Below are 27,773 nucleotides of genomic sequence, written 5' to 3'. Positions count from 1 at the left end.
ACCGAGTTCTTTTTGAAGAATAAGTCGACTAAACTGAAGTCTATCCATTTCTATATCATTTTGCAAATCAAACTTCACTGCGTTCCTCCGGGAACCAGGCACAGGCAGAGACAAAGTCATATTTTTTTCATGAAAATTGTAAGGTGAACCACCTTCATGATCATGATATCTCCCCTGCCAGGTAAGTATGAGTTGCACTTCTCTCTCGCTGCGATGTCTTTCGCAGACATACCCACATGACTCACGGTGCCGACACAGAAAAAAAAAAAACAGAATCGGGACGCTGCAGTATTACACTAGTTAAAAAATACAGGAATAGCTGAGTTTTAGGGAAAAAAAACAGAAAAATGTTTAAAAATGTTTAACATAACGTTTGATTTGTTACCCACAATGCAACGCTGCGCTACCCTAGCCAAAGCTAACGTACAAAATCACAACTTTTTCTGTTTTTAATCTCCTATAAAACATCAAATACAAAATATGTTAATTAAAATAAACTAACCTCGTCGTATTTATTTCTCACTGTAACGTTAGAATACACAATGTTAAAACAACTGCCAGCTTTTTAAATAGAGGTAACACTACTTCGTGTTGGCTTCCAGATTTATGTTTTGCTGCCATCTGCTGGCAAATAGAACTGAATTCTGTCTTTGAATTGTGTGGAAATACTTCAAACGGCAAAAACAAAACAAGCTTACTGAAACAAGTACAGAGTATAAACTCGAAAACTGATTTTAATAAACATGACCTGGCCTATTTGGCGCAGAAAATTTTTATATATATGGATGGGATGAACAACAATCAGAAGGAAACAGGACTGAACACACAGTTTCCTTCCTAAAACAATGGCCTAAGTCATTTAGTCAAAACTGATTTTGTTGTTGTTGTTGTCGTCAAAATCACTTTTGGTAAAAAATCATGTAAGAACCTGACGACATGAAGACGGAATATCGACACAAAGAAGAGGCCACAATCAAAACTGTCAGCAGATGGCGGTATTTACCTCGTTAAAATAACTCACTTTGTATTATCTTAAGAACTTTAGTTAATTGGCGCTCCACAGTGGCTCTTAATAACTACAATAATAAAGAACTAAAATACGTATCTATAAATAACAATGGGTTTCATCAATATTATCACTAAATAACTGCATTCATTTTCCACACTTGAACAATACTAATAGTAACAGTAATACTCTTTTGGTTGGAAGCCATGTGGCGTCTTTACATCACTTCCTTCAAATATTAACACGGAAAAACTTTTATGTTTTGGATTTAAAAACTTAGGAACAAAAATTAAATGGTAACAAATTTTCTTGTAGATATCCAAACTTTATAAATTAGATTTTCTTTTAAAAAAAGTTTATGTAAAATTTGCAGCTCTAGACAAATTTTATTTAGCTCAGCTGAGGGAAAATCTTGCTCTTAAAATTATTTTAGATCTCTAAACTTTTTGTCCAAACGGGCCAAAACTGACCAATTTGAATTACTAATGGGCCACAAAATTCATTAAATAAAAAAATAAAAATTAGTTTTCACATTTTTCTTTATCTTCCTTTCTTTTTTTTTTCAAGAGTTGTTGCCCAACAATGAATACAACTTTTATTTATTAAAAAAACCTTTTATTTATACACCCCTTCCTTTGACTCTCAGAGGTAGTGCCCAACATTTGTTCTAAGACAAGAGTAACACTACGTCAACATTTTTATTCAGATTAAAATAAAAAGTAGTCCAAGTGATTATTCGAGTAGTAAAAAAGTGTAAGAACTGAGTAACTCATGAGATAATTTGGTTAATGTTTAAAAAGGATTTCATCAAACAGACATAAATATTAAGATATGAACATATTCTGGGTTGTGTTTAGTTTCGTCTTCATTCCTCACAGTGGATGAAGTATTCAGAAACTTACTCAAGTACAAAAGTACATTTTGCCAAAATGTTACTTCAGTAAATGCCCCGCCTCTCTCTTCAATCTAGATTTTTTACTGTAACATTGAGTACGGTTCTGTTAAAAAAACAAACGGCCAAAGAAATTCTTCTAATTCTGTAGGAAATCAACACAGTGAATAAGTCGAGTTATCTTAGCTCAAAGCCTCATTTTAGGGGGCACACAGCTTTAGTATCGAGGTTAATATGTGCTGAAATCGTGTGGACTCCGTGTTTAACGTGCGGACCGTGAATGCATCACCCATTATGACTCGAGCCAAGGCGGCATGGAGGCGGGCTGCTGCCGCTGCTGTTGGTGCGTTTGAGCTCCTCCTGTCCAAGCTGGGTTTTATTTTGAGGGTCGTAAAGTAACTCTACTCCAGCACAAAATATTTTTCTTCACTGAACTGACCTGTGGGAGAAAGAACCGAAGCTCTCTAGGAGGAGAAAACTTCCTCGTTTGACATCCGGTGGAGCGAAAAGCAGGTAAAGTTTAAGCTAACTCGACGTTACATCTGGAAATCTTTCCTCAGACCCACCGCTGCGTTAATTCAAACCGTTATTGTCACTTTTTTTTAATTTACCTACATCTGATTAACTGCTCAAACGTGTTTAATGACAAATATTGTTAGAAATGCAACTCGATTTTATTCAAAAATGATCTTAACGAGGCGTTTGACTAATAAAACATTATTTACATTTTGAGTTTCGTTTCCATCTCCTCCCTCCACTTCTTCCCACTTCAGCCCCTCAAAGTAAAACTGAAGTAAGTTTTTGATTATTGTCTGCCGTGGAAATCCTTTATTTAAATATATTTTTGATGGATTTGATTTCAATGCAACTTCGAATAGATGTGGTTGTGACCGGAAATGCAGGTTTAATGTTGAAAAAAAAACGTTTTTATTCAAACAATATGGCTTTTTTGGACAAAAGAAATATTCAGGGTGGCATAAAAATGAACAAGAAGGGGAAAAAAATGACATTTTTATATCCTAATTGCTCAAAATCCTGGAAAACCTATAAAAATACTAATTTTATTGGCTTTTATAGTAGATGTACTGATTTGTAGAGATTCATAAACCTCTGCTGATGATTTTACCCGCTGCCACAAATAAATGAAATACCTTTTTGATATTTCAACATCTTCTTCTGGTTGTTGTTATTCAGCTGTCATGGTGTCTTCATGAAACCACACCCATCATTTGCTCCTGTAGTTGCTCCATTGTTGAACCGCAGGGTGTTTTTGTTGATGTTGGTGAGGGAGAACAGCTCTAAGCTGGTGACTTTATGTTTACCTTTACATATTGAAAATGCATGAAATCTGAAGGTGGAGGCACTTTTTAATGCGAAACACAAACTTGGATAAAATCATTGTGTCAATCTGATGAGTCATTTTCCTGTCATGCTTGTTGTCAGGCTTTTTTATTTTTATTACTTTAATCTAATGCTTTTCTCTCCTGTTAGAACCTAATGTTTTAAAATAACTAGTCGTTGCTTTGTTTTGAATATTTTATTATTTTCTCATATGCAGCTCCCTCTATTAATACTTCTCTGTTATTCTGATTCCAGTTATACATTTCAGTAAATAGAGATTAAACTCTGCGTTACATAGATGTATGTAATTAACTTTTCTACCAAAGAAGTCAATGATATTGCTTTAATATCATGTGATACTGAAATTTCTTTCAGGAAAAGCATTTTTTACACGGGGTGCATCTCTAAAATGATCTAGAATGGTTGATTTATTTGCTAAAGTTAAACCCAATTTACCCAGTGGGGCTTTTTCTTGGACATTTTCATGATATTCTTCAGTTTTTTTGTCTTTATTAAAGCAATCTGAGAGTCAGAAGTTGTGTTACATGTTCTACAAATAATAGCCAGATTGACTCATTTCTTGGATAATTTGTTGGCTAGTTTAAAAATGTAAAATTAATCCAATCCAAAAGCAAACACAAAATGAGTACATGGCATCTTTTTTAAAACAATTAACACAAACAACAAAATGTCCCCCAAAAACATGATAGAACTGACTTTTCATGCAGACCTGTGAAGACACTGTTGCAGTAATCAATGCGACTATAGATCAACACATGTATGAGTTTCACTAGATCTTGTTGGGACATTAGTTCTTTAATACCAGCAATCTTCTTCAGGTGACAAAAGGCTGACTTTGTAACTGCCTTTATGTTTATTTGAAGGTTCAGGTCAGATACAAAACATTTTACTTTTTTGTATGTGGGTAGTGTCCAACATCCTTACCCACATATCCACTTATCCATCCGTTCCTCTACCTTCCCCTCCATCCATTCATCCTTTTAACAATCACTTCTCTTCTATCCAATTAGTGATTTCTGTAGGAAAGCCTTTCTCTGTTTCATTCACCATCATCTCCTGTTTATAGCCTGTAAGTGGCACTGATATAAATCGTGACTGAGTTTGTAGAGAATGTTTGTCATCCACTTATTTATTACTTTCCAGGTCTGTTTAAACTATTCTGAAATGTCCATCTGCAGAATATCCAGAGTAAACATGGATTTTCTAGAATAACAGATTTTGGTCGCTTGCAAACAAAAACTTCTTAAATTGATGTTTCATCTACGCATTATTATTGACTGAGCTGCACGTCTCTAAGCAAACATGTTTCCATCAAACTAATGTTTTTATGTCTGGTCTACAGTGTAGAAACTGTAGTGCTGTTTTTAAACGCTGACCTGTTTTGCTTTTTCACCTATTTCCTGTACAAAGGAAGCAGCTTTTAACGCATGTTGGGGTTTTTCTAATAAGTTTTTTTTAATGTCCTAAGACGGTGGTTCTTAACCTTTTTTGAGGTACCGAACCCCCCAGTTGCATATGCGCACACCACTAGAGGCAGTACCAACCCCGAAAAGATGCGACTAAGGAGCAGATTTAGACTATAGAATTTGGTAAAAACTGGGAGCTTTCCTGAAGTAATTAAAGACAAAAATTCAAATCCATGCTGAGAGTGGAGCTCCTTCAATCAGGGCTCCTCCGCAGCTCTGATTGGCTAAGCAATGTAACGTGATCCTCTGATTGGCTAAGCAATATAACATGATCCTCTGCAGCAAGTGATGGCAAAGTGGGGCGTCATCACGACTTTACACAAGTGTGTCTTTACCTCCGCGGCAGAGGCTCCGCCGAACCCCTGAGACCGACTCACCGAACCCCTGGGGTTCGATCGAACCCAGGTTAAGAACCACTGTCCTAAGAGATGTTACGGAAACTGAGCTAAACCAAATTCTCTTTCTGGACGTTTGAAGGGAAAATACTTTTTATTTGTCATCCATTCGTATGATGATGTGTTGCAGTCACACTTTAGAACTGGCCATGGTTGCACCAATGATGCTGTCTAATCTGTATTTTGAACGACATCATTAGCGCCTCTGATAAAGAAAGAATACTGCGTGACTGTTTGTCGACTTGCCCATAACTTTCTGTTTCGCTGACTCCAGGTTTCTCAAAAAAAAAAAATGTCTGGCTTGTTGTAAAATCTAAATCTCGGGTCATTTTCAGTTTGTGCAAGTTGAAGGTTGCCTGTCGGACCCTCTATCCAAGGCTACTGGTGTTCCTCAGGGTTCCAATTTAGGACCAACTCACTTTCAAATCCAACTCTTCATGCTGTTGGATTTATCTCCCATATCCATCTGTACGCTGATGATGCCACGCTGTACACTTCTATTTTACTTATTAAGTGTATGCAGTGCTTTTGGTCAGTGTGAATATGGTTGTGCATTTCTTGTTCTTCTTTTATGATATTCTTCTGTTTCTTGCTGTACAATGTTTTGATGTTTACTGAACAGGTTCTTGTTGAAAATAAGAATTTGTTGTCAATCAATTTACCTGGTAAAATAAAGGTCAAAGGAGACATAAGTTCAAAATTCACATTTCACACATTTTTGTTTTCTCATTTGGGTTTCTGCTGCTTCTAACAGTAGAAAACCACCCAGCTTCTTTTGCCATTAAGTAGGCCAGTCCCAATAAGCACTAAATAAATTAAATGCATGATAAATTAAAACGAGCCCAATAATTTACATTTGCATGATTTATCGTTTTTCTCTTTCTACCAAAAACTGGATGACAAAAGTCTTCAGTCTGGTGTTTTGGTCTCAACTAAACCTTTTTTTTTGAAGGACAATTTTGTTTACGGAGACTTCATAATTCAACTTATTTGTTGTTTCTGTTATTTTGTTTAATTATTTTGGATATTTAAAATGTCTTCCAGTTCCAGCGTTAAATGTTAGAATTATTTATTTTTTATCGTAGAGCATATGTTCGTCCATTGTTACGCCATTACCATTTTATTACTTGAAATATAGTGGTATTTAAATAACATTTCAAATTATACTGTTGTTTAAAATAAACAATACTATAATTTATCACAACAACTTCTTGGACAATTTATCGTCCAGGAAAAATTTGTTACCATGTCAGACCGCCTAGCAATAAATTAAGTTTTTTTTTTTTGGTGTTTGAAAAATGACCTGCTTCAAAAACCGGAATCAGCAGGCACTGTCCGTTACCTAGCAACCCCAGCAAAGCTCAGCCCATCACCTAGCAACCCCAGCAAAGCTCAACCCATCACCTAGCAACCCAAGCAGAGCTCCAGCATGTTTGCTTCCCATGAAAAAAGTTTTTTTTAAAGTAATTGTCATGTATAAACTAGTTTAGGGGCATATCGTTGCTGTTAATCCGTAACCACACATCATGTGAGTTTAAACCCAAGCTGCCCGCTTTCCTGGAGAAGTCTAAATAATTCCCCATGACCTGTTCTTCCCACCGAAACACAGAAGTCTCTTTATAACGATAAAAATGTTGGAGCTGGCGTTGTCGGAGGCCCCGTCTCAGACCTTGGGTTTCATTGTGTGCAGGGGGGATGGTGTCTGCGTACGAAGGCCAGTCTTTTGCTGCTCTGAGGAGGCGGTGCAGGCAGAATGGGACCCTGTTTGAAGACCCTCTGTTCCCGCCATCCGACCAGTCTCTCTTCTACCAGGGAAATCGCATTGGACACATTACCTGGAAAAGACCCAAGGTAAGGAAATGAGAAGCAAGGACATCCCTGGGAAGGGTTTCTGCTTTAAAGAAAAAAAACAAACGTTTGCTATCTCAACGCTTGAACAGTTACGGATTTTAATCTGAGAAATCTTTTGAAACAAGACGGAGAGAGAAAGTAGGCTGAAAAGGGGGTGGTGATCATGAATTAAGAGTGAAAATAAACAGAGGAGATATTGAATCGGCTGAACATGGAGAAGAATTTAAGGAATTTCTTTTATCCTTCCTGAAATCCAAACTGCAACGCGTAGAAGTCCTTTTTTGTAGTTTGTTTGATTTTTGCTCCACTCAACTCACTGAGATGTTTATCTGTAACATAAATAATATGCATACTGGAATTTAAAAACGTAAATGGACATTGTTGTATATAATCTTTTTAACTAAGGGGATAAGAGATGAGAAGGCTGCCTGAAATCAAACTCTGATCCAAAACTGTTCCTTCCTCAACTTATTTATCGCTTTAAAAGACACAAACATGTCCATAAATGACCGTCTCCTCTGAGTCTGGGTTCATTGAGTCATGTCACTGTAAAGCAGAACACCAAAAAGGTTTTTTATCTTATTGGAATATAATGAGCAGATAATATAGAACAGAAATAATTGTGGGCAATTTAGTTTGAAAAGGTTGTGCTCTTTTTAATAATACAAAGATCACAGACTGCAGCTTATCTGTCTAATATGGGTATTAAACTTCATTCTTTATACATGGAGGAGAAAACCACTCAAGACCAAAGAACAGGGTTGAAATTAATGATAATTTATTTTAATATTAAGGGTCAGTTTAATAAAACTATATAACACACAACTGAAAAAACTAGGGATGTAACGATGCTTAAAACCCAGAAGAGTCACGATATATTAAGTTCACAAGAAATGAGATGGAACTGATCTCAAGGAAACGTCAAATTTAAAGGTTTTTATTCTGCATTTTCATAGTTTTTGTGCCACAAACTCAACAAAATGGTCTCCTTCTAATATCTGTAAAAAATAAAAACTTAAAAAATAAAATAAATGAAGCCTAAAATATTTGACTATTATACTAAAATATTTAAATCAGCTTTTCAAACTCAGAAATTTCCATGTTTTGTTTCTAGAAAATTTCGGAATTACTTCTAGCAGATTTTCAGCTTTTCAAACTTTTTTATTTTTGCATCAGACAATACTTCAACTATCCTGAAATCTGCAGCACAATATCATTACCTGAACGACTTGCATTGCTTATGCATTGTTCATGCTTTATTTTTCACTTTGTGGCGTTATTAGTTCCTACTGGAAACCAAAATGGTGCCAAACGTGATTTAAGAGAAGCTGGAGCATCTTTGGTTAGAACGATGTCAGGCGAAACCGAGATCGCTGCAGCGAATTAGAGCAGGCAGCTCAGTGAGAAACTAGGGCTCAAACGATGGCGATTAATCACGATTAATCAATTATTGAAAGAATTGTTAACTAATTTAGTCATTAGCTTTCATATACTGACTAAAAAAAATGGGCATTTACTAAAAAACAAAACATATTCAGAGCTGTAACTGGGCCAAAACTCTACAAAATACATAAAATATACATTCTGCATTTAAGATGGAAAAGACCCTTTATTTGTACATCTGTTCTACTCGTCAAATTACCGCTTTAGCTTCACTAGGTACAAATTCACTAAAACAGTGCTATGTTTTTGCATTTTGGGCAATAAAATATTTATTTCTTTTACAATTGAAAATAAATATTTATTTTTAAATATATTATTTAAAAAATAATGTTTTTAAATGAAATAAAATTAAATATAAATATTATGTCTGTTTGCATGAAACAAACATGAAATATTTTTATTTCTAATATTGTATGTAAAAATCTGTCACAGGCTCCAAATATTTTTATCCGATTAATCATCATAATAATTGATAGAATATTGGTTTTACTACAGTAGTCATTAGTTTTAATACTGTGAGATTTTCTTACACCCTGGTAAACAGTCTGGGAATCGTCCTTCTCAGTTACAATGGGACGGGCCGAATTTGGCACCAGGAGCCACGTTTTTATCCTCAGAGGGGAATAAAACTAAACAAATGCAAAACACACTCAACAAACCAGGAAAAAATACAAACACTGAAGCTCTTTAATGTTAGCAGACTTTAATTTGTTGCCTCTATGAGTGATGTTTTGCATTTCTCATGATTATTTGTTTCCAGGAGCTCATGCTGCTGAAACAGGATTTTCCAGATTCAATTATTGCTCAATAATTTCCATAAATAGATTTATCTTATCTCTCCTGCTCAGTATCTTCACAATAAAAACACACGCCTGTTTAAAACGCCTCAAAAGGCAGCAGAGGAGATGATGTTTAATGTAAAGTGCAGCTTCCTGTGTCTTCCTCTCATTCTGGCTTGGTGGATTCAATGTTTGTCCTTTTTTAATTAATAGATATAGATTTAAAATTTTACCAGTAAAAACAACTACTGCTGGATGAAATGAGCACAGTTCAATGCTTTCACTGTCAATCATTTATAATTTGAGCAAATAAATAATTAAACTGGTGGCAAAGTGCAGCAGGAAATCAACATTATCGATTCTTTTATAGAGGGATGAGGTAAGGGAATACTGCTGCTCGCTTAACAGGATCTTTTCCTGCTGTGTTGAGTGAAGGAGTGTAAAAATGCAACTCAGAAACTTTTCCATATCCTGGAATGTGCTAACTTAAGAAAACCATTTTATTTCAGTAAAACATTACACACTGAGTCTGCAACTACCAATTATTTTAGCTATCAATTATTCTGATGAATAACTGGATAAAAGAAAAGAAAACCTTTTTTATACAATATTAGAAATACATGGGCTGCACAGTGGCGCAGTTGGTAGAGCTGTTGCCTTGCAGCAAGAAGGTTCTGGGTTCGATTCCCGGCCCCGGTCTTTCTGCATGGAGTTTGCATGTTCTCCCTGTGCATGCGTGGGTTTTCTCTGGGTACTCCGGTTTCCTCCCACAGTCCAAAAACATGACTGTCAGGTTAATTGGCCTCTCCAAATTGTCCCTGGGTGTGTGTGTGTGTGTGTGTGTGTGCATGGTTGTGTGTCTCTTTGTTGCCCTGCGACAGACTGGCGACCTGTCCAGGGTGACCCCGCCTCTCGCCCGAAACGTTAGCTGGAGACGCACCAGCAACCCTCCTGACCCCACTGAGGGACAAGGGTGCAAGAAAATGGATGGATGGATTAGAAATACATTAAACGATATCAATAAACAATTCAATTCCTTTTTTAAATAAGAAAAAACAAAGTTTTATAGCCTAAAATGCAAAACCAGGATTCCTCTAGCAACACTAACAAAGAATGCATCTGATTACTAAACCTACTGGGCCATTACTTCAATAATCGATTGATCTTGATTAGTCCTATTAATCATTTCAGTCTTTTTGCTTTGAGCACATCATCATGTGACGTTGAAAAAGCAGAACTCCCTTTCAGCCGCCAAACATCCAGCTGAACCAGTCTGAAACAGAGCAACCGTCTGCCTCGACTTGTTTTATTTAGTCAGGAAAGGGAAGGAAAACCTACAAACGATCTGCTCCAGTTGGAGTTTTTCACACATAAAAACAAATCACTTGATAAATAATAATTAGTAAAAAATGTGGAAGTTATTATTCATAATGAAGCGTTTTCCAACAGCTTTGCCCCATTTTAACCTGAATGAAGGAGTGACTCGTACCTCACAGGTGACGACATTTCTCTGGTTCTGGACTTTCTGAGAATCTCAAACTCTTCCAGGAATCTGAATTCAGGCTTCTGTTTCGGAAAAGTCTGAATCAATCGGAGAAATGCGCATTTGTCTTTAGATATTTTATTTAGAAAATCAGAGATCCGCGTGCGAGAGAAGTAAAGCAAGAACGAAGAAGGAGTAAGAAGTGAAACAATTCTCCTCATCAGTCACGTACACGGCGCCTCCACCCATCTCTCTCCTGTAGGGAGTTTATCTCAGTTTCTCCCATCTCTGGTTAATTAATTGGTACCGCTCTCCTAAATCAAACCCGGTTCAAGAGAGAAGGAAAGAGTAGAAAAAACGTTTTCACTGAAACCTCCGTTATCAGTTCCATAGGTATAACACTTGCTCTGAAACCTTCATTATCAATTCATTCTTCCCAGTAAATAAGCCAAAGTTTTATTTTCCAAGACACTTACAAAAGTATGAACCATGAACTCTTTAAGATGCTTGGTCATCTGAACTGTTTTTGGTTTTCTTTACAATTCTGACCATACATTTAAACGTTCCCTGCTGTTTGTCAGTGACATACCAGAGCCTGTTCCCACAGAGTTGGTGGTTTTGCTGGGTGTGTGCCAGTGGTTTATCCCAGCTCTGTTATTCAGCTGCTCTCCAGGTTCCCTGCCTCTGTCTCTCTTTGGCTTGTCTCTTAATTGAACAGCATATTTACTCTTTACTTATCTCTTAACGATTGACTTAGCCCTCTGGGTAACACCCTGTCATTCATTCTGCCCTCCAGTAGCAGGCTTAGATAAATGCACCACATAAAAACTACATGGTTCAGTTATTCACTTTAAATTAACTTAAAGAACAATTTCTCAGCTGTTTACCAAAAGAACAGGCTGAATGCTAATTGCATTTACACAGAGGTAAATTATACACAAGTATTGCTAATAAGTCTACTCAAGTACTGAGCAACTGATAAATTATCAGTAATTTAATATTGAAAAATTACATCATCAGACAGACCAAAATATAAAGTTAAGAGGAAATTTTGGTATTTTAAGGACAAACATTACAATAATTAATATAAGTAACAAACAACAACAAAATCAGGCAAAAGAAAATGTTTCTAATTCAGTTTCGTTCAATAAAAAACTTAAGAAACTAACAGAAACTGCAGGTGTGTGTCTGTGTCTGGTGAATGTTTGGTTAAAATAAGTTTGTTTTTCATTCAGTGGGTAGAAAATCCAGAAATTTTACTCAAGTAAGAGTAGAAATACTTCATAAATGTAACTAATCACTGATTATTTTCTCCTTGTAGGAGTTGAGCAGCAACCCTCACCTGTTTGTAGACGGGCTCAGCGCTCACGACTTGCACCAAGGCCAGCTGGGAAACTGCTGGTTTGTCGCTGCTTGTTCCAGTCTGGCTTCCAGAGAAGCACTCTGGCAAAAGGTAAGAGATCATCTAAACCGGGTGACAAACTCGAGGCCCGGGGGCCAAATCCAGCCCCGCCGTAGCTTTTTATGTGGCCCTCTGAATTCCATAAAGACGCGTAAACAGAGCCTTCAAGATGGCAGCTGTCCCATTAAATAGTTTATTTACATCTGCGTTTTCATTAAAATTGTGTGAAAAACTTTGTAGATATTCCACTAAAGTTCAGAAAAAAGAATTTTGCAATTCAGTTGTTAAATAAGAAACAGAATTAAAATCAGACGTGACTACATTTGTTTATAGAATTACATTAAAACCATGATCCTCCTTCCACTTCCTGTTGTCTTCTTTGTCGCTTCTGCCAGTAGTAACTTACTGTTTTTGATCATGTGACTCGTGTGATGTGAAAAGAAGTGTTTCAATTATATTGTTGCGAAAGCTGGAAAACGACTCATTCTTGCACAAAAACATATTGAAAAATGTGAGTTTTTTTCTAAATTGTCATGTTTCCATTAAGTGAATTTAAATCTGCTAAATCACATGAAAATGCATCGAGTGCAACCAAAGCAGTTTTTATCTGCATGCTGCCAAATTATCAATCACTCAATCCAGTTGTTTATAATTTTGTGATCCTGAAAACTGATGTAAAATCAACAGATCCACGCACTTTTTCGCTTTAATGCACACATGTGAATCTATTGCAATTTTTCTGCAAAAATGGTAAAAAAAAGAAAAGAAAATTGGGTTTGAGTGATGCTAACTCCCACCTGCAGGTGGCAGTATTTCTGACTTCTGCTACACTGCTGCCATACTAAACATCTTGCATAAATAAGGCAAAATTTCTTGCAAAGATTTCTAAATTAGAGCCACAAAATCACTGATTTTGATTGCAAAAATTCACAAAAACAATTGCAAAATTCACTTCAAGAACATTTATGATCTTATTCAGCCCAAAGTAAAAATGTGTTTGACACCACTAGTCGAGATGGTGCACACGTTTCAGATTCGAAAAATACAATAAATATGAAGAAAATGAACAAACAAAATGCTAAAAATGTTAATTATTTTTTATAATAATTAACAGCAGAGGAGAGGTTTGCTGTTTAACAAAACGGTATTTTAGTTTAATAAGAAATAAACCTGTTATTCTCAGTTTAGAGGTTAGGTGTGAAAAATGCTAAAAGTTCAACTAATTTGTTATTTTCCTTTGAGTTTTGCTGCTTTACGCAGGAGTATCTTACTTTAGTAATGAATATGCAGTTATGCTGCCTGGAGAAGTCAGTCAGAGTTGGTAAACGGTTTCTGTTTGCTTTGTGGGTCACACCTCTTTAGCTATCATGCTGATTTCAGCCCAGCTGAACTTCAGTGTGTAGCCAACAGATGACCTGCTGACCTTTTGTGTTCGTACTTTGTCTGTAACATACATGCATGTTAGATTTATCCAATCAGCATGCTTTTTATTTTAGTGTGAATCTTGTCATTTGTGTTATCAAATTAATTTGATTAACTCTTAAGCTCATGACACAAACTCTGCTGCAGATATTTATTTAGATGTTGACTCCTAAAGATAAGCATTTTTAAAAAGCTGGAGTGAAATGTTTCTTGTTTTTTTGTAGATGAAACGTTGTTGAAATGCCATGTTCTGGACTGTTTATCCGTCTCGTTTGCATGGTAATCTACATTTTATTTCTGTGTGCACGCTTTTCACAGTTCTTTTGCACTACTTGTTAGGCATTTATGTTATGTATGCCAGAGCTTCAAATCGTATATTAACTCACTTATTAGTATCAGTAATGAATGGAGATGGTGATCAGTGCCATTAAGATTTTACCAAAAAGGTTTGTTGAAAAATCCTTAAAATACTGAATAAAAATCCAACAAACTTCTCAACAAGTAGCATCGATCATCCACAAGGTGGCACCGATAACTGTCTAAAAAACCTGCTCCCTGATTTTTCATTTAATAACTTAAGTCTTTTTTATACTATATTAGAAATGCATTTAAATGTGGATATAAACAAAGAATTCAGTTCATTTTTTAATTAAGAAAATAAACATTTTAGTGCCTAAAATCTAATAAGATTTAACCAGATGAAGCTAAAACTCAAACTTGAGTTTTGGGTAAAACATATTTACAGACAAACTGTTTTTATCTTATTTGAAAAATATGTTTTTTTTTATGCTTTTGGCTTAATTATTACTCTGAGTGTGCTGTTCGTTCAGCTTGTCCTTTAAGTCTTTGTACTCCAGTTAATGATTAATCGATTACTACATTAGTTGACGATTATTTCAATAATCACGATTAATCGTTTCAGCCCGAATAAAGTTCACATTTATAATTACATTATTGATCATATATTCATACCTCTCCCGACCCCACTAAGGGACAAGGGTGTAAGAAGATGGATGGATGGATGGATGGATGGATGGATGGATGGATGGATGGATGGATCATATATTCATGTCAGCTGGATAAATAAATTATTCCTACTGATTTTGGAACCCTGGGTTTGGTTTTCTGCAGATACTTTTTTATATTTTTAGGCTTTTTGTTTCGTTTTTGTCTCTGGTGAGTAAGGAGCTTAGCTGATTACAAAAAGTATAAATACTTTTATCATTCTCAAAGACACAAAAGTACTTGTGGATATTTTCTATCCCAAACGGATTTGATCTGTTTTCTTCCTCTCAGTGTTTCAGGTCAGCCATGTTGAGGTTTTTGGAAGCTTTAAACATAAATAAAGTTTGTGGGACGTGCTTTGGGTCCGGCCTTTGTGGATTGTGCGTTTCCGCTGTGTTTTCTCCGCTGCTCCCTCGTCTGTCTCAAAGGTCCTCTGTACCTCTCAGTTTTCCATCAGCCTAAAGGAAACTGAACTCGTTCCTGGTGTCGGTCTGTCTCTGTGGGCCTGGCAGTTGTCTAGACACCCTGCATGGTTCCGAAACAAACATGGTTCCAGTGTGAGGAGGGCAAGTTAGATGACCAGTTTCAACACTATATGTAGTATTTCCAAAAGTATTTTTTTCATTTTTACATTCAGTATGTTTATTTAGGCCAGAGCTCTTCAGCCTAGGGGTTGTAGAGATATTGCATGTAGATTGTGAGCTTTTTGATTAATTGTTGTGTTTTTTTTAAGAAATGTTATTGCCTAAAATGAAACAATAGCATTTGTTTAGTGAATGCTTGATCATCGGCAACTAAAATATACTTCTAACATCAACATGTGAAAAGCTCAGCTCTTAAAGGGGCAGTATTATTTAAAATATATTAATATTTTTTGCATCAAAACACACCCGGAGTGTTGCCTTGATTCTTTCATGTGTGTTTGAGAAACCCATGGCAACCATTCAGCTGTGCAAAACGTTTGGGTGGATCTAGTGCCGCCTTCGAGACGCAGCTCCTCCCCCACTCAGCAGCAATTGGCAAACACCTGGTGGAACTGGGAATCTGCTGAGCTCATTATCGGCACTGCTTCTCAGTGCAACGCTGGTTAAAAACGTTGTTAAAGGGTTAATAGAGGAGCCATGTTGTTATGACGTCCTGAAGGTGGAGTTTCAGAAAGAGCTGGAGTTTTTAAAGAGACAAAGGCCCAATTTCAAGTTGTTAAATTACAAAGTAAAATTTCTTTCAAGTCACATTTGATATGATTGGGGTTTTTTTTAGGTTTTGTTGGCTCTAGTGGCCTTTATTTGAAAGTAGTTTGACAGGAAACAGAGTAGTGAGAGAGAGGGAAGATGAGCGGCAAATGTCGCCAGGCCAGGAATCGAACCTGCGACCACTGCCACGAGGACTAAGGCCTCAATACTTGGGTTGTGCTTTTCCCCTGCGCCAGTACAGAACAACCAATATATGAGTTTTATAACAACTGAGGGTAACAGTTACTTGACTGTGCTGTGAAATAGCACTATGTGCTTGGAAAATGCAAATACTGTCTCTTTAACATCAAAACAGTGAAATCTGTCGATTGTTTTTTGGAGCAACTGACTTGTATTTGGATATAGGAGCTTTTCTTCACAAAATCTGAACCAGAACTAAAACTGCTGCTTGAGAAAGTCAGAGGTTTTCTCAGCATGTGGTTCTTTCAGCAAATGGCATTTTTAAAGTCTGAATACTCCAGTAATCTATTACTAAATTAGTTGACAAGTATTTCAGTAATTGATGAATCACGATTAATTGTTTCAGCCCTAATAATATTTCTGTTACATGAGCATAATAAACCAGCCTTGCCATCTGAAGCATTTAAGTTTCTGCCAGCCTTTGATTCATCATCGTTTCTCTACATTTCATGATTTATTTCTTGTTTAGTTTTCGCCGTAGTGGTTTCTGCCTAAACTCCGTCCCACTGGATCTTGTTGGTGTTTGGATGGTTTGCTTTCAGTGGAAAAGTTAAACATTACCACACAGAAAGAAAATAAAAAGCTTTTAAGCAAAGAAAATCTAAGATAACGTTTCGTCTTTTCACATCTCTGGCGGTTTTAGGCAGAAAGTTATGGAGACAGAAAAACCAACAGCGTTTAAAGGTTTGGGAACACTTTATTGGCACAACACAGGCTGTGGGATACAGAGGAAAATCTCTTCTATAAATATGAGAAATAAATGTTTTTATTTCCTAAAGTTGTACTGTTTAGATCCAAATTTAAATGCATCATGAAACGAATACAAGTCATTTTCTGTATCAGGATAATTTAGCTGGAGGATTTTATGTTACAAAATAAATACACCAGTTATCTTTGCACATTTTTATTAAAATCAATATTTAAGAATTATTGATTTAAAACACGCTCCTATCTTGCTGAAAATTACTTGTAAGTTTTGTCCTAATTAAAATGTGCTAAGATATTTGAAATAAAAACTAAACAAAAGTACTTGGTAAGATTTTGTGCGTTTGCAGTTCAGCTCAACTAAATGTAATCAGAAATGTAGACTAAAGGAAAAAACAAAGAGTTTTTATAAATCAGGTTTTGTGTTTGTTCCCTGCCAGTGAAAACAAATGGCTTTCAGAGATTGATTTTGCTCCATTGATCTGTTTGCTGTCAGGTCAGTGTGCATGCATTGTGGTTATCTGAGGTTTCATTCACTGCTGTTTCACTGAATAACATAAAGAAAAAACTTTAACTTCTGACTATTTACAATAATTGGATGAAAGTGAGAAATGAAGTGATTTCATCAGGCATAATTTTTTTTTAAGCTCGTTGTTTATTTTATTGTCAGTTGTAAGTGGAGGGGGTGTAAAAGCATGCAACAGGACCAGTTTCTTAGAAAAAAATGTTTTTGTTCGTTTTTAACTTCGTCCACTTAGGCCTTCTTTTAGTGTTGTAGTTCGACCGCCATCCAGCAGAGGGCGCCGCTGGTCATTCATAAGTGGAGCCGTTGAGACAGAATAAAAGATGGCGGTGGCGACATCTCAAAACGGTGATGACAGACGGTCCAAACAGAATCCAATGTGGGATGGAAGATGCACTTTTAAAAGGTTCTGTTTAAAAATATAAACACTCAACAAACTCCGTAACGTATTGCCTTAATAGCGCTCATTCAGACGAGCATTGTAACGTGATAAAAAAAAAAACCATGGCGGCAATTAGAAAGGTAGAGTTTGTCGTGAGCGAAGTTTTATATCAAATTGATTCATGCAAAATACTTTAAGTGTGGAAATGACTAAAATAAATCGGTAGCGGTAGTTAAAGACATGCAGACAAAGATTTAAAAACGTTTAGTGGGTTTGAGGGGGAAAATTTATGCTGCAATCTAAACGCATTCTCTACCAGGAGGGTTACTTCTCGGTTATAAACTCAATGGTGCAGTCGAGGTTTCCTGCTGTGGACCCGTCCTTGTACGCGAACAGGAAATACATGACCTTCCTCACTTTCGCCAGCTCCGCGATCCTTTCCCCGAACTCCTGCATGTCGGCCTCCAGACACTTCAGCGGCGAGTCCTCCGGGTCCTCGGCGTTTCTCCAGAACGTCCCGATCGGTTCCAGGAGCTGACGGGTCATCAGGTTGGTGAGGTCCGGGGTCCAGTGCTGGGAGATGCCGGTGATGGTGACTCGGCCGTGGCCCGAGAGGGAGAAGTACCAGCGGGAGAAGTTGAGCTCCTGGACGGGGAAGTCGAGGCGATGCACGGCCTCGTGGGGGAGCAGCAGCCGCTCGCCGTCCTGACGCTTCTGCCCGGTTTTCTGCAGAGATGAGACGCGACGACGCATCATCTGCAGCGATGGACATGAGCAAGAAATGGGAAAAATTCACATAAGTCTTTGCAACATTTTAAAAAGTGATTACGCTTTAAAAACACAAGATCTTACCAAGTATTTTTGTCTCGGTTCTTGTAAAAAATATCTTATTCCTGAAATAGGACAAAACTAGCTTACAAGCAAGATATAGGAGCTTGTTTTAAGTTAATAATTCCTTAATATTGATAATAATAATAAAAAACAGTTCTACTGGCAAATTTCTTCTACGAGTAAAATAGTCTGCCATTGCAAGTAGAACTTTTTATATCGATATTAAGGAATTATTGACTCAAAACCAGCTCTTTTATCTTGCTGAAGAGTTCATTGTAAATTAATTTTTGAAAAAAAATTCTTGATAAGATTTTATGTTTTTGCAGTGTATCAGGGAAAACTCTTGGTACACAAACAGTTGCATCAAAAGAAAATAAAAAAATATATATTTTTGTTTGCAAAATAAATGTTTTGCAAACATGTCAGTCGCCTCTAAAGATGATATTTTTGAGTAATTGCGTCTGATTTCCTGAATCTGTGAGAAAGTGAGAACCTCACCTCCGTCAGATCGGTGTCTTCCTTAAACTCAAGCACCAACTTCTCAGAGGAAGATTTATCCGCGTCCATGTCCGCCTTCGATCGTATTCCCAGGTTCAGGAGAGGGAAGATGCCAGCCTGTGTGGAGGGATGCAGTGATGGACGCAGCTGAGTTTTCCCCTCCCTCCTCCTCTTTTCATAGACTCGTTCTGCTCCTCCCTCAAACTGTTTCCATCACGCTGGACCAGTTTCTCTCTCTGGCCCCCCTCCTCATCCCGCCTCATCCTGCCCACAGGGAAGTTCGGTTGGGACATATCGACTGTCATGAATGGATGGAGAAGAGTAGCAGGACATGAGATCGACCCAAAAGCATTATTGTACCGACTGTATCCCAGTCCCTCAGTTAAATTTAGAAAAGCACAATTTTCCTCTCAGACTTCTTTGAACTTTTAACTAGAAGTGATCAAATCTTCCTAGAAATCAGATTCTCTGAAAGCTGTGGGTATTTTTTTTATTATTTAATGTTTTTTTTTAAGGTGTTAACTTGGTGAGTGATGTTTGAAGATGCTAGGCAACTGAGGCGCTGATGACGTCCAAAAGGGAACGCTGAGAGTTTCCTGAGGGATTCTGGGAGCGCCGCTCGTCTCGGCTCGGTGGATCAGGTGTTTATTTTTAGCCGCCACCTCACTCAGGTTGGAGTTGCATCAACGTTGACGTGATGTCAGCGGGGACGCGGCGCAAGATGCGGAAGATCGGTATTCCCTCGGTGGAAAAACTCTGAAGAGTCGGTTTTTACTAGAGGCGGATAGAGTAACTAAAAATTATACCCAAGTAAGAGCAGCACTACTTCAACATATTTTTACTCAAGGAGAAATAGAAAGTAGCCGTCCAAGAAATTACTGAAGAGTAAAATATTTGGGAAAAAGTTTACTGAAGTACCGAGTAACTAATCAAATTATCAATCAGTTAATATTTAAAAATCACATCATCAGACGGGCCACAATGTAAAGTTAAGTGGAAGTTTTGGTATTTTAAGGACAAAAATGGCAATAATTCATATAAATGACAAAATCAGGCAAAAGAAAAATGTTTCCAAATCATTTTTTTTTTTTTTTTTTTCAATAAAAACTTACGAAACTTTAACTAAAACTGCAGGCTTGTCTCTGTGTCTGGTGAAGTTTTGGTTAAAACATGTTTGTTTCTCATTCAGTGGATAGAAAATACTTCATAATAAAATTACTGAAAAGTTAAAAGTACAGCAGAGTAAAATGACTCCTTAAAGTAAATTATAAAATAATAGTTACTCAAGTGATTGTAACTGGTTGCTACCAACTCTGGTTTTTACAAAGAAAAAAAAACATCCATCCGTCTAAATGCTTCAGCTGGGAGATTAATTAGTTTTATCAATTAAAAGATTTTTTTGTTTTTTAAAGATTTAATTTGAGAAAAATCTATTTTTTTTTCAACCAATGCTCTTCTTTTGTTTCCATATTTCAGAGTGACGTCAGCAAAACTACAACACTAAAATACGGTCTCTAATCGGATGTTATTAGTTAATCTATTGGAACTAATCTAATAAACCATTAATGATAAGTCGATTAATTGTGTGCATCTCCAGAACTCGATGATATTTATTTATTTATTTATTTATTTATTCATTCATTTATTTATTCTCCTCTTTTTCAGGTGATTCCGGACTGGAAGGATCAGGAATGGAACGAAGAGAAACCAGAAACGTACGCCGGGATCTTCCACTTCCAGTTCTGGCGGTTCGGCCAGTGGGTGGACGTGGTGATCGATGACCGGTTGCCAACGGCGAACGGAGAGCTGGTGTACTGCCACTCCAACGACAGGAACGAGTTCTGGAGCGCGCTGGTGGAGAAAGCCTACGCCAAGTGAGCCTTTGGTTATTTTTTAGTTTGCTTTTTCGACGTCTTTGTCCTCTTTCATCTTCGTCTGACTTTTCTTCTTCGTGCTTCTTTTATGACCTGTCGCCTAGCAACTGTGACGGCGCTAAAGACAGGCTGATAAAAAATAAAGATAAGATTAAAAAATAAAGATTAAGATCTTGCTTGGCCTTTTTTTTTAGCATTTACTGGATTCTTTTTAATTGATCAAAAATGAATTCATTAAATTGGTTAGGGCTGCAACTAAAGATTATTTTAGGAATCGTTTATTCTATTCTGACAAACGGATAAAATCGGATATATTCTGCCAATTTTTCATTGAACCATTTAAGCTTTTTATACAATATTAGAAATACATTATAATATGCAAATAAACAAATAATTCCACTCTTTAAAAAGGAAAGTAAGCATTTTATTACCTAAAATACAGTAACATGCCATTCCTTTGGTGAACCTTTGATCATCTGATGCATCTGCAGCTACAAAATATATATTTTTGATTAAATGATTAATAATTGGATTACAAAAGGTGGTTAATAGAAGATTTTATTTACAATATTTGGACTTGGGAAAGCTGAAACTATGCAACTTGTTGATTCTGGTTAGAAAATATTTACAAACAAAAGTGTTTTTATCTGTAACGTTGATGTTTTTTGTACAGTTTTGCTAAAATACTATTTTAAATGCATTATTCAACATTTATTTTTGAGTCTATATACTAGAGTTAATGATTTATCGATTACTGAATTAGTTGACGATTATTTCTGTAATTGATTAATCAGAACGAATCCGATTATTCAGATAAATCGATTCACGTTTTAGTTTCTTCCCTGTTTGTGTGTTTGAGGTTGTGTGGATGCTACGAGGCTCTGGACGGGGGCAACACGGCCGACGCCCTGGTGGATTTCACCGGCGGCGTCTCTGAGCCGATGGATTTGACGGAGGACGGGATCAAAGACGAAGAGGAGAAACGCACCAATCTGTTCGACAGAGTCCTGAAGGTTCACGACAGAGGAGGCCTCATCAGCTGCTCCATCCGGGTGAGAAAGAGACGAAGGAAACCCGCAACGTCTGAAACGATTTAGGAAACTGAAAACGGCTGGTTGTCGCTCCAGGCGGTTTCTGCAGCAGACATGGAGGCCAAGCTCGCCTGCGGCCTGGTGAAGGGCCACGCGTACGCGGTGACAGACGTCCGCAGAGTGAGGCTCGGCCACGGCCTGCTGGCCTTCTTCAAGTCGGATAAACTGGGCATGATCCGCATGAGGAACCCCTGGGGCCAGAGGGAGTGGAACGGGCCCTGGAGCGACAGGTCAGCAAACGTACCACCACTCCATCAAAAATCAGTAAAAATACTGAACATTTTCATATTTATGTGAAGATGTGAAGTTAGAATCTTGTTAAAAAATGAGAAATAATGTCTATTTGTAGACGAACACTGCAAAAACACAAAAACTTGCTGAGTAACTTTTGTCTTAGCTTCTGGTGCAAATATCTGAGTACGCTTGAAATAAGACAAAACTAACTTACAAGCAACTTTTCTGCAAGATATAGGAGCTTGTTTTAGGACAATAATTTCTTGATATTGATTAAAAAACATTTGTTACGTTGGCAGATTATTTAACTTGTAACAAGACATTTTTTCCCGTGTTGTAAATTAAATAATCTGCCAGTGAACCTAGAACTTTTTCATCAATATCAAGAAATTATTGACCTAAACCAAGCTCCTATGTCTTGCTGAAAAGTTACTTGTTAGTTAGTAATAAATTATATTCTATAATAGTGAATTAAAACTGAATTATAGTTAATTTGTATTGTTTTCATCTCCAATCTTCTGTCGCGTGTGAAAACTTGGATTTTGTCGAGCACATTAAATAACTGCAGCTGTTCTATGGATGTTTTCATTGGACATGGCGTCACAGATAAATATTTAAGTGACCCTTGTACACATGAGTTTTGCTGTTTTTCAGCTCTGAAGAGTGGAAGCGGGTCAGTAAGAGCGAGAGGGAGAAGATGGGCCTCACTGTGCAGGATGACGGCGAGTTCTGGTGAGCTTCAGCGCAACGCCGCCCCCTGCTGGCCACGCAAGGCTACAGCATCTCTGCCTCCAAGCTTGGCTGCAGCTAACGATTGCTTTAGTAACAGATTATTCTGACAATTAATCAGATGAAAATTAAGCCCTTTTCATGCAATATTAGAAACACCTTATAATATGCAAATGAAGAAATAATTAAAAAAAAATTTTAAATAAGAAAATAAACTTTTTATTGCATAAAATGCAACATTTCTTTAGTGAACGCTTCATCATTTTTAGCAAAGGAATTTTAACCAGGTGAAGCTAAAATTGTTAATTATATATTTTTTAAATTGCACATTTTGTACATTTTAATGTAACTTTTTCTGCAATATTAGAACTAAATTAAAATATTCAAATAAACAAATACTTCAGTTCCTATTTTAAATAAGAAAATTAATGTGTTATTGGCTAAAATGCAGTAATATAGTATTCCTTAAGTAAATTTGAACCAGACTAAAATATATTTACAGGCAAAGGTGATTTTATTTTATATGTAAAATGTAGATACATATATTTTGTAGAGTTTTGGATTAATTATTGCTCTGTATATGTTATTTTTTTCAAATGTCCTTTTTTTCAGTCTATATCTTCAAATTGGTGATTAATCGATTACTAAATTAGTTGATTATTTCAACTGATTTATCACAATTAATCTAATAAATTTTTTTCAGCCCTTCTTTGATGTTGTTGACAGTTTATTTCAACTTAAACTCTTTCTTTCCTCCTTTTATTCTTTCTTTCCTCTCATCTCTTCCATCTCCTAATTTCTTCGTTTTTGTCCTCAGGATGTCGTTTGATGACTTCCTCGCTAACTTCACCGACCTCATCCTCTGCCGTCTCATCAACACATCCCATCTGAGTTTATATAAGACCTGGGAGGAGGCCGTGATGCGGGGCTCTTGGCGTCGCCATGACGACCCACTTCGCAACCGTGCCGGAGGCTGCAGCAACAACAAGCTGTCCTTCCTTCAGAACCCGCAGGTGTTCTTTGGTTTCACACAGCGATGTTAGGCTGCGCTGACACAGCAGCTCCTCATGCTCAGATCCTCAGGCTGAAATATGATGATGATTCTTTTATATAGCTTTTGCTTGGTCATTCATATTATTCAACTAATTATTTTTTTCTGAAATCCGATATGTTTTCCCCTTTTTTTGTGCCGAGATCTTTTTATTTTATTTTTTAAATTTATTTTATTTATTTTTTGCATGGTCATTCATACTGTCGAATTAAGAGTTTGTTGAAATCCCTTTTTTTTTTCATTTATGCTACTCAATTGTTTTGTTTTGTTTTTTTCCCTCAGCTGGAATCCAGTATTTTACGTGTGTGTTTTCGTTCAGACTATTAATCAAACTTGACTGCGGTGATTCAGAACCAGGAGCGGCGGCATTGTGATGCGACTCTTCAGTGACTCAGACTTTTTTCATAATTTCATAATTATAATCTTTAGCGATTCTTTACGTCCATATTTACCGTTTCTGGTTTCTTTTGGTGCAAAATCATAATGTTTCATGTTAATGCCGTAAAAGTCCAATAAAATGCGACGCGACCGTTCAGACTGTAGACACTTTGAAAACAATGAGATACAAATTAGTTCCAACTATGAAGTGGCACTGATTAGATTTTTGGGGGGTGAAAAGATCAGAATTGGTTCGTTCAGGCATCTGTAAAAAAGTCTGATTTTGGTCGTATTTACCTGCTGTGTCTTCTTCTGCTGTTTGACTCAGTGCGTCTTCATTTTGTGTTGCAGTACGTGTTTGACGTGAAGAAGCCGAAAGATGAGATACTGATCTGTCTGCAGCAAAAGGACCGCAAAACCGCTCTGAGAGAAGAACGAGGGGAAAACCTGCCGATCGGCTTCGAAATCCAGAAGGTAGTAAAGAAACATCTGTAGAACGAGCGCCGTGACTGCAGCGTTGGTAAAACTACACCTCACCTGTGGACAGGTGGAGCTGAACAGGAAGTACCGTATGCATGTTGCGCAGCAGAAGGCTGGAGGAAGCATCTTCATCAACTCCAGGTCTGTGTTTCTGCGCATCATGCTGAATGAGGGCCGATACGTCGTCATCCCCACGACCTTTGACCCCGGCCTGGAAGGAGAGTTTCTGCTGCGCGTCTTCGCCGACGTTCCCACCAACTGCAAGTATGATGCAAACCCGAGTTCCTGCAACTTCTGTTCAACTTAACTGTGGTTCAAAATGAAATCCAACCACAGTTCAAATGTGGTTTGAACTGTGGTTGGATTTCAAATTTGAAATTTGAAATTTCATTTCAAATTTCATTGAAACTGCGGAATTTCAGTGGAATTCCGCCCGTTACCTAGCAACCCCAGTGGAATTCTGCCCGTTACCTAGCAACCCCTGTGGAATTCTGCCCGTTACCTAGCAACCCCTGTGGAATTCTGCCCGTTACCTAGCAACCCCTGTGGAATTCTGCCCGTTACCTAGCAACCCCAGTGGAATTCTGCCCATTACCTAGCAACTCCAGTGGAATTCTGCCCGTTACCTAGCAACCCCAGTGGAATTCCGCCCGTTATCGAGCATTCTGCCTTATTTTCTCTGTCCTGCAGGGAGTTGACTCTAGATGAGCCGCCTCAGACCTGCTGGTCCGGGTTGTGTGGTTACCCGTCTCTGGTCACTCAGGTCCACGTGCTACAAGCTAACGGTTTGGCAGCACAAGACTCAGACGGAGGTATTTTCTATGTTTATTTTTTTATTATTTTAAATTGTTCATTTTAAATTTTGAAATTAAAATATTGTTGCACAATTTTCTTTTTTTTTTTCATGTCATTAATCAGAAAAAGCAGCAAAACCCTAATAAAAGTTTTTGTCTCTCCAGGCTCAGATCCCTATGTGATCATCCGCTGTGAAGGAGAGAAAGTTCGCTCTTCAGTTTATGAAAACACCTGCAGCCCCGTCTTCAACACCAAAGGACTCTTCTACAGGAAGAAAGCCAACCGACCAATCAGCATCGAGGTTTGAGTCGCTCTCTTTTAAAACGTTTAATCCTGACCACGATGTTGACCTCCTCTCTGTTTCTCTCTGTTTTCTCAGGTTTACAACCACAACATCATTAAGGACGGTTTCCTAGGCCGCGTGTCGGTGCCGGCCGAGCAGGGAAAGGTCCAGAAGACGCTTCACCTGAAGGAGAAAGACGACGGCAACGACCTTTCTGGGACCATCAGCCTGGTAGTGGAGACCAGCTCAGTGCTCACCAGCATCTGAAACCAAAACTTTTTACGTTTACGTCTTTTCTTTCTTTTTTTAATAAAATCCCTTCAGTATGAACTCAATGTTTGCCAATCAAAACACCAAATAAATCATCTGGGTTTATCACCACTTACTTAAAAATGAACTTTTATCGTTTCCACATATTAAAGTATGAAGGAATATTTGGGACATGCTAAGAAAAAAGAAAACATAGTCATAAAATTACAAGAATAAAGTCATAATTTTATTAGTGGAAAGTTGTGTTATGAGAATGAACTCATAATATTACAATAACATTTGTAATATTACAACTTTATTCTCATTGTAATTCTTGTATTATTACTCTATTCTCATATTTGTAGGACTTTATTCTCGTAAGATTGACTTTTTCTTGTATTATGAGTTTTTCATATTTGTTTGTCTTATACAAATTTATTCTTTTTTCTTTTTTTTCTTAGCCTGTCCCTAATACTCAGTGGTACGTTTCCACATTCTGCCTTCTGCTTTTATTTCTTACCTTTTATGGTGTTTTTCTATATGTGGCACTTTATATTATGAAGGTTTATTTAGTTCTCATTTATAGATTTAATTAAAAAACATAATGCATAACTATTAACTTAAGTCCTTGTCTGTTTTTATTACAAACATTTAGAAATTTATTATAACGAACTTATTCCAGAAAGGTCAGAGGTCAGGTGTGACTTTGTTGGGTGTTTACACTTCTGCCATTAGGGGGCGCTGTGTCTGATAGTTGCCTACTAGCATGATGCTGTGTTTTTTTTTTAAACAGTGCCAACTTTTACAACCGGAGTTAATTTAAAGAAATGAACGTCGGATCGGGTTAAACGCGCCTGTCTTTGTTTCCGGTGGTTTACGTGTCACTGCTGCCATTTCTGTGTTTAAAGTGGATTTAAAAATGAGTTTAACTGACGGCTGAAACTTTTACCTGTGAAAACTAAACGGACCAACAACACAACGCTTAAATCTTTGAGAAGTGACCTGAGCATGAATTATTTCATCTTCTCTGCTTCATTTTTATTGATCTATAATATCATCATGTAAAGCCTTTTGTCTATTTGTACATGTAAGATAAATTTATTAAACTTTTCCAGTCAACGATGATCAGAGTTTAAGTATCTTTTTGACATTAAAAAATATATATATATATTTGCAGTAAGTTGTGTAATTTGTGTTCATCAAGATGTTTTTTAAGGATTTGAAATTAAAATGACCTGCAGTGGGGATTCAGGAAAAAAAAGTAAATTTCCACCAAACTAAAAATTTGAGATTGTTTTTAGAATTTTTTTTTTTTTGGAAGTTAAAAAACTTAAGTTCTTTTCTAGAAAATTTCGGATTAATTTGGATATTGGAAACTGAAAATGTGATAAATTACAGCTGGAAAAGGGGTAGGATTATATAAGTTATACTTTTTCATACTCCTTTTCAGACTCATAATCACTGATGTGATGCGTCTTCAAGAAATTTATAATGTACTTTGTGTTTGTTCTACACTGCCGGTGAAAGGTTTGTCTGAAATAAATTACTAATTTGAAACCTGAGTTTTTCTTGTAAATTTTCAACTTTTGAACTTAAATGTCCAAGTTGTGTTTTTGTTTTTAAGAGTAATCTCAAAATTTGAGTTCTTGAACATTTTTGACTAATCTGTTAATGTATATTTGATCTAAAAACATCTATATGATTATGAGTTATTAGTTTGAGAGGCAACAA

General features: G+C 36.9%; 3 protein-coding genes across 3 annotated transcripts in view; 1 reads left to right on the top strand and 2 right to left on the bottom strand.

The window, feature by feature from the left end:
* LOC103475078 (uncharacterized) overlaps positions 1-6,809 on the bottom strand; it is a 20,194-nt gene extending 13,385 nt beyond the window's left edge. The window contains exon 1 of the mRNA XM_017308359.1: positions 6,791-6,809. The gene's annotated coding sequence lies outside the window, so the exon portion shown is untranslated. The remainder of the gene's footprint in view (positions 1-6,790) is intronic.
* capn5a (calpain 5a) lies at positions 2,197-27,167 on the top strand. The gene is made up of 13 exons (XM_008426480.2): positions 2,197-2,411; positions 6,812-6,972; positions 11,999-12,130; positions 20,544-20,752; positions 21,612-21,804; positions 21,880-22,073; positions 22,732-22,809; positions 23,624-23,819; positions 24,587-24,709; positions 24,783-24,979; positions 25,406-25,527; positions 25,675-25,811; positions 25,890-27,167. The coding sequence occupies exons 2-13, from the start codon at positions 6,817-6,819 to the stop codon at positions 26,058-26,060; spliced, it is 1,908 nt and encodes a 635-aa protein (XP_008424702.1). The 5' UTR covers positions 2,197-2,411; positions 6,812-6,816; the 3' UTR covers positions 26,061-27,167.
* ompa (olfactory marker protein a) lies at positions 17,285-19,224 on the bottom strand. Its single transcript, XM_008426479.2, has 2 exons — positions 18,879-19,224; positions 17,285-18,305 (listed from the first exon to the last, which is right to left on the bottom strand). Exons 1-2 carry the CDS (start codon positions 18,945-18,947, stop codon positions 17,874-17,876), a joined length of 501 nt encoding a protein of 166 aa, XP_008424701.1. The 5' UTR covers positions 18,948-19,224; the 3' UTR covers positions 17,285-17,873.
* Positions 27,168-27,773: the final 606 nt, after the last annotated feature.

Source organism: Poecilia reticulata, linkage group LG13 (genome assembly GCF_000633615.1).
Source record: "Poecilia reticulata strain Guanapo linkage group LG13, Guppy_female_1.0+MT, whole genome shotgun sequence".
In the NCBI taxonomy this organism is placed as follows: domain Eukaryota; kingdom Metazoa; phylum Chordata; class Actinopteri; order Cyprinodontiformes; family Poeciliidae; genus Poecilia; species Poecilia reticulata.
Note: the sequence above shows the minus strand (reverse complement) of the source record. Positions and strands in the feature narration are given on the sequence as shown.